Here is a 12034-nt window from a genome sequence, read left to right on the forward strand (position 1 = left end):
CTTTGGGCCCTGTTAACCACTCCTCTAACTTCAGTGGCTGTCTCTATGCGGCAGACTCCCAGACTTTTCCATCCAGGGCTTCTGGTCCCACCCACCTGTTCTGACATGTCTTTCTTGGATTGTCCACTTGTGCCTCAAAGTCAGTGTAAGGAAGACAATCTGTAATATTTACCCCCAAATCACCCTGGGAACTTATGTGCCACCATACTTTGCAGAACCTGGACTCTTCTTACCGATCACCCCCAGAAGGTAAAGTACAGAAGTGATTAGGTGATTAGATCAACAAACATTGATTAAACCCTTACAGGTTTTGGTTAATTGTGCTGGGCACTGGTGATCCAAAGAAGCAATGAGGGGCATCTTCTGAACTTGGTTAGAGGAGTACATGGGAATCTCTGATTCATTTATGTTGTGATGAGTGTCTAGGAGAGGCTAAAACACTGTAGGAGCTTGAGGAAGAGGTTAATCACTTAAAGCTGCAGTCAAGGAAAGCTTCATAGGGGAGGTGGCATCAGAGTTGGGCCATGAGATTAGGGGAGAATTGGAACAGGTACAGGTGAGAAGAGAGACTGTGCCAGACTTAATCTGCATTCCTGGCTGGAAACAGGACTAGATAGAAATCATTTTTGCTAGATGAGAGCCTACTCTTTTATCAAGAGATAAGAAAGAGAATTCCCTTCATTCCTTGGTGTGGCTCATTCCAGTGCTTGAATCTTCACTGAGGGCTGTTTCTTCTGGGGTCTTTGGGTGAGTGTCTGGTGATGGTGGTGCTCGTTGAGGGAGACCATGGAGACCCTGATGGATTGAGCTGTCATCTGGAAGGGGACGACAGTTATTGGAAAGTCAATGTTTATTTGCCTTACGTTGGCAATTTGATCACATTTCAAGAACATCTGACCTGTGGCCGATGGTTGGAGTGCCATCCAAAACAGAATTTAGATTCCTGGAAGATGTCCTGGGCTGAAGACCTCCAAGGTGCTGTTCCACTGGCTGTTTGAATACCAAAGGGTAGTAGGATTCTGAGAGAATCGGAAAATGAAGCTCCTCAGGGCTTCCCAGCATGCTTCAGGAAGATAGGATGGTTGGGGGGAGTGGGGCCGAGGGTGGGCTCAGTGTAGGAACGAGGTCAGACCAGTTTGGTAGGAGCTAAACATTTCCATAGAATTAGCTTGCAAAATGTGCTGCTTGGATCCATGAGCTGTCCCTAGCTGCTGTAATACTGTCCATTTAGGGCAAATGGGCTTAAGCGCTTAAATTACGTATTTGCTGCTTAATGTCCAGTTTAAAACATGAATTTGGTTGTGTTTTTTGAATAAATGTTTGTTGAATTAAACTGGCCCATTTTACTTCTTTAGCTTAGAGAGAGTCAACAAACATTTATTAAATGTTTACTATTTGCCAGACCCTTTGTATGCAAAGAAAGGCAGAAACAATCTTTGCACCAAGGAGCTTACAGTAGAATGGAGGAGATCATTTGTAGGTGTCTCATCCATGCAGGATATGGCCTGAATTGATGGAAAGCTGTCTGAGTAGAATGGGACCAGGAAAAGAAATAGATATTTTTCTTTGAGTGAGAATTTTCTTCAATTTTGACCCCAGAAATGGAGAAGTCACAGTAAATCTGCTGATCTTTACGAATGTTCATGGAGTGGTTTTGGAATTGTTACTGACTTGGGGGTCTTTTCAAGGTTACTTAAAATCTTACTGTTTTTCAGTCCTTTCTGGCTATAAAGTGTTGTGGTCTCTGAGTTAGGATCAGGCTGCTATTTTTTGCCCCTGCTAGCTTAGTTTGTGACTTGTATTCTTTTGTTAACACCATTGAATTGTTGGTCTTTTTTTCTTGGGCCATACTTCTAAACTATCCAAGGCCAGATTCACTTTTAACCATTTGCCTCACTGTTATGTTTAATTCAACAGGCATTTGTAAAGCACCAAACAAGAGGGAGTGAGGGTATAACAGACCCTGGAAATTAGGCTTGCCATGGACACATACTGTCTATGTGACCCTTGGCAAGTCACTTAACTTCTCAGGGCACTGAGCAACTCGCTAAAAGTGGAGAGAGTTTCTACATCAGGAATCCACTATATGGGTAAAGTCATAGATGAATGGACAAGACACTGTCCATTGGACTGGGGATACTGAGTTTGAGAAAAGGTAGATCCTTCCCACTAGAGCTTCTAATGATGGTTCAGGTAATAAAGGAGGAGAGAAGAATCACAGACCCCCTTAGGAGCTGGGGGTGGTGGTGTGCAGTGAATCAGTGAGTGTAGGGAAAGGAAGATGTCATGACTCAGGTGGCCTTTGGGATAGGCCTTGAAGGAAGAGGAAGAAATGAAAAGAGATTGGTGACATTACCAAACCATTGAGGCAAGAGGGAGCAAGAAAGGAACGAACATGGAGAGTGGAGTAAAACTCCATCTGACTTGGGTGAAAAGGGCTAGAAAAAGATGATGGAGGGTGTTAAGTCTAGGCGAAGAAGTTTGTACCTTCTCCACTGGGCATTGGGGAGAGGTGTTTGATTAGAGGCAGGATGTGATTTTAGAAATATATTAGAAAGATTACCTGGGATCTGTTATAGAAGGGAGAGGTCAGAGGCAGCAAAACCAGTTAGGTAAGTAGGCTGGTGGATTTTAATTAGGGTGATTGCTGTAAGGGAGGATACAGAGAGAAGAGATGTGGAGATTCTGTGCTTAGCAGGACTAGATATCTGACTGAATGATGATGGCAGAGGGAGCAGTCAGAAGTGACTTCAGAGTTACCATTTTGGGTACTGGGAGGATGGTTTCACCATCAACAAAAATGCAGAATTTTAGGGCAGGAACTGGTGAGGGTTTTCTTTTCGGTGGGGGTGGGGTATAAAGTTAGTTTTAGTCATATTGAGTTTTAGGTACTGGGGAAGCTAGGGAGATATCTAGCCAATGGTAAGAAACAAGGTAGCCGAGCTTGTGTTGGAGATGAACTTCTAGGACAATTAAAACCTGTGAAGTCACAGGATAAGTCTGTGTTGGACTCTGGGCTAAGTGCTAGGGATACAAAGATAGAATCGCATGGGACGTCAGGGGTGGATATACTTGAGAGGTGTCATCCAGCCATTGAAATGGCTATGTTCAGTTGTGCCTCCTTGAATCCCTAGCTTTCTTCAAGACTCAAGTCACACTTGTTAGCTGTGTGACCCTGGGCAAGTCACTTCACCCTCTTTGCCTCAGTTTCATCATCTGTAAAATGAGCAGGAAATGGCAAACTATTCCAGTATCTCTGCCAAGAAAACCCCAGATGGGGTTATGAAAAGTCAGACAGAACTGAAAGGACTGAACAACAAAATGTTTCTTCTAGGTACTGGTAAATGTACATGTTACTGAATTCCAATGAAAGTTCCTTGAGGGCAGACATGGTTTCAGTTTGGCCTTTGGGTCCCTAATGGTCAGCACAGAGCGAGAGCTCAGGCAGGTCTTATTGGACTGATTTATTAAAGGAGAGTGAATAATTGTACCTGGATACAATCTTTTTTTAGGGATTTAGGATTAGATTTCGGGGAAGGGTGATAGATTTGGATTCGCCAAAGAATTATTTGATCGGAAAATCTTTAGGCTTGAGGCAATTCATTATTCAAACTCTTTGGATTATCCAGCAGTCTGCTAACATTTCTAAGGAATTCAACAGAAAGTCAATATTAATCCTGCTTATCTTTCTCGCAGAGAGTTACAGGCCTCACTCCTGAGTGTTGGGGTTTGTTGTCCACATTGGCTCCTGTCTCTTATCACACCTGGTTTTTCAGTTCCCCAATGCACTTTCGATGTAGTCTATGTTGTCCATATTTGAGTCTGATTGCCTCACTGGCCTGTTTGGTGTAGAACATAGAGTCCTTAGGGCTAGGGCAGTGTGCATTCTCCTGAGATACAACATTAACAAAAATAATAACTTGGATTTATATAGAGCTTCAAAACTTTCATGCTGCTTTCCTAGGAATGACTCTTTGAGGGAAGCAGTGTGTTATTGTCTCTTTTTACAAAGGAGGAAACGGAGGCAGAGAGTTGACTTCTTCACATATTAAGGGTCTGGTCACCTGACTGCAGCCCCAGAGTTTGGTGCCATGCTGCTGCTCATGTCCACAGATAGAGAAGTGTTCCATAGGAGTAAAGGAGAGACCAAAGATCTGCAGAAAAGTTTCAGGAAAGGTAGCACATAGAGGGTCAGGGAAGGCTTTTCAGAGGAGGCAGTATCTAAGCTAGCTTAGAAGGAAGGTAAGAATTCAGAAAGGCCAGGATGAGGAGGGGGAAATCCATTCCAGGAATGGAGGAAGCACCGGGGACCGCATGAAGTGAGGTTTGAGGAGCAGGCAGCATTGCCCAGTGCCAATGAGAGTACTGTGAACTGTGCCAGGGGCACAGTGGATCCTGTCCCTTTCTTGTTGTCTGGTTCCTCTTCTGTAAAATGGGATAATAAGAGCACCTGCCTCCCAAGGTTGTCACGAGGACCAAATGAAATCATATTTGTGAAGCATTTGCATAGTGTCTGGGCACACAGCAATGATGTGTAAATATTATGGTTAATTATATAGTATTAATGATTAACATTAATTTTTGCTATTAATATTTGCTATTATATTAATTTTAGCTATTATTATTATTTATAATATGTTCTTGTCCCTCCCATCAGCTCATTTCCTTTAGGAATTCTTCATTTTTGGTACTTGTATCCCCAGTGCCTACCACATAGGTGCTTAATAAATGCTTATGAATTGGTTGATTGATGTGAGAACTTGTGTTGACTTTTACCTTTGATCTGAAGAAGCCCCCTTAAGAGTTTTGGGGCTTGGCCTCCATGCCATGTCTGACTGCTGCTTTAAACTGGAAACAGGCTTCCTTATTTGACCCCCTTGAACAGAAAAGTTTCAAGAAGTAATTGAATAAAAGGGTTGGTTTCCCTGAAAGAGGGAACATGTTCCAGATGAAAGGTTCAGAGTGCACAGCTAAATGTTCAAGTTGAGCAACAGATGGATTACATTCAATTGAATGCCCTTAAAATACTTAGCACAATGTGGTTTGATCTCCTTAATGTGTCATGAAGCTTGGGAGTTAGCTTTTTCTTACACAATATATATTCAAGGTAGATGATTTTGGAATGGTGCCTTCGTGACCTTTGCATCTGATTTGATATCTTAAATAAATGGAAAGAAAAACACTTAAATGTGGTTAAAAATTGAGATTGGCCTTCAACTTATTTCTGTGGCTACCTTTAATATACTTTTGGGGTAAGGAAGATCAGATTTGGCCGAATTGGGGATATCTTTGTTAATGGAATAATAACTTTGCAGAATAAAAAAGTATTTTGGGTTAAAGTATTTTGGGGGCTAAATTAAAGTTGTGCATCTGCTTGAAATTAATTAATGTAATTGTAAACATAAATTCCTCTTGGAAATATCTGGGAGATCATTTTTTCTAGGTCTGGCCAGTCAAGTTACTTAGAAATAAATGTACAGGAGTAATATTACTGCTAAAAAGTTGACCCCTAAGTTACATAACACTTTTTACTCGGCTAAAAGCTAAGAGCAGGTGCTGATTAAGTCTGTAGAAATAGAAAACTGGCTAACTTGAAATCTAGTGAGCTTTCAGCATGTGACTTTTTGCAATGAATTTTCAATGAAAGGCTTTTTCTCATCAGCATCCTTGCAGTGAATTCCTGGGGAAGCAAGCTGAGTTTTGGTATTCGATCTCATTTTAATGTAAATGTTTGAAACAGATTTATTTCCTTTTGATGATATCACAGCATGTGGGTTGGAGGAGCTTTTCTCTCGAGGCCATCAAGGCCATTTGGTAGATGAACAAAAATCCCCTTTCAGAAATAGCCCAGAGCTCACCCGCCTTTGCTGGAGCCCTGGGTGGGAGGCAGGCTGTTTCACTCTGGGTCGTTTCCTGGTTAGGATGTCTTTCCTTGAATCTTTCTCCCCACTGTTCTTGCTTTGCCCACTGGTGCCAGGCAGAACAAGGGTCATCCTCTTTGCCTGTGATAGCCCTGCAAATGCCTGACAATACTCATCCTGTCCCCTGGTCTGCTCTTCAGGTAAATCAAACATCCTCAGCTACTTCTGTTGCTCCTTCTCTCCTGACCTTGGAGCCCTTCCATAGCTTCCTCACCATTCACTGGGTGTTGTCCATTATATTAATGTGTTTCCTAAAATATGTTGCCCAGAATGGAACCCAATGTTAGAATGATATGTTTGGGTCATAGATTTAGAGCTAGTAGAGACTTTAGAGGCAATATAACCCAATTCCTTACTTTTCTGGTACGGAAACAGCCAGAGAGATGATGTGCTGAGAGGTACCTAGGCTGTGTGTGGCAGAGCAGCCCTCCTAATTTGTTCTGATCAGTGCTACCTTCCTAAGCCTGCACCAGGTGTTTTCCATGCTTTAATAAAAATGTGTTTTGGCTGCCATGTCAGTGCTTACTCATACTGAGCTCATAGTCTTAGCCAGTCTCTCCAAGGCTCCCCTTTCTTATCTTTGTACCTCAGACTTTAAATCGATCCCTGTTGAATTTTGTCTTTTTAGATTCAGCCAGGGTACTTTGGCCTGTTGAGATCTTTTTAGACATAGACTCTGTTGTCTGTAAACTCCATCGGCTTTTCTTCTGTCTTCATCCAAGTTGTTGATGAAAAGTTAGATAGCACAGGGCCAAAAATAAGGTTGTGGGGCATTCAGTAGAGACTGACCTTAATGACGTCTCTTGGAATCTCGAATTTTAGCTAGTTTTGAGCCCACCATCATCTAGCCCCCACATTTTTCTCTTTGACTTTGTCAGGGGCTTTGCTCAAGTCTGGGTAAGCTGTATAAGGAGCATAACTCAGATCTCCAAGCCTAGTAACCCTGTCATAAAAGATGAGGGTAAATTGGCTTATCTTTGGTTGATTAAACTATATTAGCTCTTAGTGGTTATTACTGCCTTTTCTCCATGTTTACCAACCACATTTTAAATAATGCATTTTAGAGTGTTGTCATGAGGTGAAGTCAAGCTCCTTGGCCTGTAGTTAATATTTTAAAAAATAAACTCAGGAATGCACAAGGAAAGTTGATCTGCCAAAAAATTATGTTGTCCATTCCCAAACCAAATTTGGCTGCTATAGTGATTAACGTGTTGGACAACTGATGATCTGCTTGGATTTTCTGTGCCATCTAAAGGTTAAATCCCCTTCTACTCAGCCCCAAGCTATCTTGGTGAAGGACTGAACAGTAGAATGTTGGTAGAACCAAGGAGTCTGACTTTATGTTTTTATTACCCTAGTCCAGTCTTTCTTTGCCTTGTCAGGAATATTGCAGTCACTTCTGCACCTGTGAAGGCTGCTCTTTCCTCAAATACACCAGATGAAGCTTCCTAATTCACAGTTGTGGTCACATCACTGCCCTACTCCCAGATTTCTTCTTGTTCCTCCCTCCCTAAGAGCTGAATTCCCCAACTTGGGTATTCTAGATCTGAGGTTCTTAGCTCTAAGGTCTGTGGGTAACCTAAGAAGGGCTTCCCCAAACTGACTGCCCAAAGGGCTCAGGACACAAAAAAGCTAAAGGAACCCTACTCTAGATACAGCCTGGCTTTCCAGTCCTAATTCATAGTTCCTTCTTTCACCTCCTCTGCGTTCCAGCCAAACACACACCAACTTGTCTGTTCCCATATATGTCCCCCTCTCTCACCTTCCTCTGTGTCTTTGCCCATACCTACAGCATTCTTCACTTCAGCACCTGTGGATGAAGAAGCACTTACTAAGTAAGCACTTACTATGTGCTACGCCCTACCCCGAGCAACACTGTTCCTCTCTTTCAGGGCTTACATTCTAATGGGGAAGAGAGGAGGGAGGTGTGCATGGTTTGGGCATGGTTGGGAAAAAGCCTGGGCAGATCGGGTGAAATCTCACCTCTCAGAACCCGTGGTCCCAGGGCTGGGGGCTGACCTATCTCCCTCTGCTGAATTTCTGCCGTGGGTCAAATACTTTGTCCAGGAACCTTCCCAGACCTCCCTAGTCAGGAATGATTGTTCTTTGAACTCTTCTAGCGCTGTTCATGCTCTCTTATGAGCCTATCCCATTCTGCCTTGATTTATGTTTTGGGGCATTTTTTTCCTACTCCAGTATGTCCTAGTCATTTTCATATCCCCCATAACACCCTTGCACAGGCCTTTGAAGAGAGGTAGGTAGGTGCTCAGTAAATGTTTTTTTGAGTGAGTAAGTTTTTTTTTTGGACTGGCCCTGTGGTTTTCCTCAGTGTAGGGAGCCTCAGCTGAGGAACTTCCCCTACTAAGTCAGGGTGTTGTCTTCACCCCCGCTTTGCCCAGGGGCATGTGACCAGTTGGTATGAGGTCTGACTTGAACTCAAGTCTTTGGACTGTGAGGTTAACGCTTTATCCACTGTGCCATGCTTTGGAATGGATGTTGATAATAAGAAGGAAACTGAGCAGCGGAGTATAACGTTTTACAGTTTACCCTTTCTTTTCCATGAATTAGAGAATGGGATTCGATTGAGTCAAATGAAGGATCTTCTTCATTTCTAAGGATATCATCAGCATGTTTTGACAGCATTTCTCCTGCTCCCTTCCTCCCCCAAGCTTAGAGGAGAAAAGCTATTTCATGAGGGTGATTCTATAAGGAAATAAAAACAAAAGGCAACTTGTTATAAAAATGTTTTGTGATTTAGTAACTGGCTGTGGATTTCTTGGTAAGTGGATTTCTAAGGTCAGTTTTTGATTTCTGCTGTTCCCAGAGGGCAGAGCTTTGAAGGAAACTCTTGTTTACCCAGAAATCCTCTTGGAGAGCAGAGCCTGGGAAAGGTGGGAGGGAATAAGCAATAAAAAAGCTGAAGGAACTAGATTTCCCACCTGCTGTCAGCTTCTGTAAGAGTGAGAAAAATGACAAGTAAATAAAGGATTTATTGTTTAAATAAAAACAGCGTCCCAGATATAGCACAGGGTCCCTATGGACTTGGACTAATCTGCCTAGTCTGTGTTAAGAGCACTCTTTGATAATCTTCCACTGATAACTGATGAGATTGAGAGTGCATTATGATAATAACTGCATTATCAGGGACTGTATGTGTGCTGTGTTAGGCAATGAATCACTGCCACATCATCTGCCTTTGAGGAGTTCGACCATTGGAGCAGAGGTTAAGGTCATCACGAAGAGAAAAGGAAGGATAAAGACAGGAAGAAAACTGTGCAGTTACCGTAGTTCCAGTCTGACTTATTCAAATGAGCCATATTGGCAGAGAAATTGGGAGATAAGTAAAGGAAAGAGGATTCTGATCCTCACCATTTTCTGCATATTTCATAGGATCCTGGAGCCTTCCATAGACCTTGAAAGAAATTTAGAGCTCACCTAGGCCTTGTTTTAGAAATGAGGGAACTGAGGTCCAAAGAGGTGAATTAAGTCCTCCTCCTACTGAGTACTTGGTCCCTCAGTCTCAAGTCTCCTTGCTTTCAAACTGATCCTCCCAAATAGCCAAATGGAAAGTCCTAGGGCATGGATCTGACCACATCACTCCTCCACTTAGAGAGTAAGTGCTCCTACCTTCCTTCTCCAGTGGCTCTTAGCTTTCTCTGGGATAAGCTACAGGATCCTCTGGTTGGCATTTCAAGCCCTTCCTGTTCTGGCACCAGCCTATTTGCAGACTGATTTTTGTAGGAGGTGGCACTTGAACTGAGTTTTGAGGGCAGCTAAGGATTCTAAGAAGAAGAGGTGAAGAGGGAGTGCATTATAGGCATGGACACATCCAGTGCAAAGGCATGAGTCAGGTCAGGGAAAATATGCATGGGCACCAGTAAGCTGGCCAAATTTGGGCATCATGTTGATTCCACACTGTAGAGAGCAGAGGAGGAGTAATCTGGAATCCGTTTGGAAATAGGTTGGTTACCACTGCGTGGAGACTGGCCTGTAGTGGGGTAAGACTGGAGGCAGGCAGAATTGCCCCTCCTCCCCCCACTCCCTGCCCCCAGCAGCTAGTCCAGTTGGGAGGTGATGAAGCCCAACCCAGGGCACGGGGACAGTGCCAGGAAAGGAGGCAGAATGGAGAGATGCTGCAGGGGTGAAACTGACAAGAGATGGGGCAGGTGGAGGGAGGATGGTGAAATAGTTGGGGGTGGGGGTGAAAGTGACAAGAGGTGCTGTGGGGGGGAGGGGGGGAGGTGTGAAAGAGATGCAGCAGAGGTGAAACTGACGAGAGATGCGGCAGGTGGAGGGAGGATAGTGAAATAGTTGGGGGTGGGGGTGAAAGTGACAAGAGGTGCTGTGGGGGGGAGGGGGGAGGGGGAGGAGGTGTGAAATAGATGCTGCAGAGGCGAAATGGGCAGGCCTTGGCAACAGCTTGGTGGGGTGGTAACTGCTAGGTTGTGAGCCTGGGCTGGGCGGTAGATGGACAGTGATGCCCGGGGCCCTGGTGGCGACCCGAGGTTGCGCTGCCCCACGCCCCAGACCCAGACTAGAGCTCCTCTCGCTCTGAGAGTCGGCCTTCAAATAGGGTTGCCAGCATCTGCTCTCGCGCACGCGCTCCTCGATCGCGCCAGGCATGGCTAGTCGGGTCTGGCTGACGGCGCGCTCGGTCGCGCGTGCGCGCTCTGTGTCTCTGTGCTTGACTCGGCAGGCCTGGCGCAGTGCGCGGAGCTCTGCTGGCAGCTGCGCGGGGAGGCGGGCCCGCGGCAGGTTCCGGGGGCGAAGGTCGCGCTGCAGCACAACCTGGGCCTTGGCGGAGCCGTGGTCGTGACGCTCTACAGGATGGGCTTCCCCGACGACGCTTCGGTGGCCGGCAGGTGAGGCGGGGGGATGGGACGGGGCGGGGCGGGCCCCGCGGAGCGCCCCGCTCGGACTGAGGGGTCATCCCGGCCCCCAGACTCGTCTCGTGGGGCCGCCTCCTGCCGGCGTGCAGCCATGAAGCGCCTGCTGTGTACGAGGCCAGGTGGCCCGAGCGGAGCAGGCCCGGGACGCCAGGGCTTGGGAAGCGGTGGACCGGCCCGGCCGGCCTTAGAGCCGCGCTCGGTGAGGTCGCTGAAGGCCTGGGCCGGGTGTGGAGGCCGGGAGGGGGGCTGGCCGCTCCCCGATGGACGAGCGGGTCAAGGGCAGGAACGGCCGTTTTCAGACGCTCCTGGTGCCGATAGTTAGACAAATACGGATGAAAACGAACCCCCTCACGTGGGCCAAGGTGACGTGAAAGGAAGGGGACAGTGTTGTGAGATCGGGCATTAATTCGCGGCCGCCCCCTACCCCCTGTTGGGGAGAGCGGTTTGGAATGGTGCCCCCAAAGCCCAGTAATGCCATTGTTAAGTCTTGTTCCAAGGAGGTAAGGAAAGGACCAGAGGGATCTATGGCAGCTGTCTTGGGGAGGGCAAAGAACCGGAAATTGAGGGGCTGCTCAGCAGCTGGGGGATGGCCGAACAGGTTGTGTGTGGTGGTGATGGAATATCCTAGTGTCTAAGACTCGATGGAGACGTTTGTCCTTGGGCTTCCTTGGCAGAGATGCTGGGGCGGCTTGCCATTTCCTTCTCCAGCTCATTTTACAGATGAGGAAACTGAGGCAAACAGGGTCACACAGCTAGGAAGTGTCTGAGGCCGGATTACCTGGACTCTCCTCGGCTGGGTGCTCTGCCCACTGCACCCCTTAGCTGTTGGAGAAAGACTGATTTCAGAGACAGGCAGTGAGACTTGTGTGAACTGATGCCCAAGGAAGTGAGCAGAGCCAGGAGGACTGGTGTAGGATGGGGTTCAGAGACAGACCAGCTCTGAAAGGTTTAGGATGAAGCAGACTGCCTGCCTCCAGACCGAGGGGATTGTACTCAGACGGTTTTCTGGACAGGGCCTGTGCAGGGATTTGTTTGTGTTCCTTCCATCCTTAGTGGGGGAGGGGAGAGAGGTGAGGAGAGAAGGGGGATCTTCCTAAAAGAAAAGTCCTACTTGACAACCAGTTGGATACATGGCAGGTGAGAGGAAGTGAACGGTGGCAGAATGATACCAACGTTACCAACCTGGGTGATTGAAATATGATAGCATCTTCAAAAATGGGAGAG

At 46.1% G+C, this 12034-nt stretch overlaps 1 protein-coding gene across 3 annotated transcripts in view; it reads left to right on the top strand.

The window, feature by feature from the left end:
* Nucleotides 1–12034, top strand: part of SCP2 (sterol carrier protein 2) — a 75437-nt gene that overhangs the window by 39843 nt on the left and 23560 nt on the right. For 2 of the 3 annotated variants that reach the window (XM_072649489.1, XM_072649490.1), the window contains one exon: nt 10618–10783. In XM_072649489.1, the coding sequence (XP_072505590.1) occupies nt 10618–10783 (166 nt within the window). Of the gene's footprint in view, nt 1–746; nt 976–10617; nt 10784–12034 lie in introns of those variants that run through there. The other variant, XM_072649491.1, reaches the window with a different exon arrangement.

This window comes from Notamacropus eugenii, chromosome 2 (assembly GCF_028372415.1).
Source record: "Notamacropus eugenii isolate mMacEug1 chromosome 2, mMacEug1.pri_v2, whole genome shotgun sequence".
NCBI lineage: Eukaryota > Metazoa > Chordata > Mammalia > Diprotodontia > Macropodidae > Notamacropus > Notamacropus eugenii.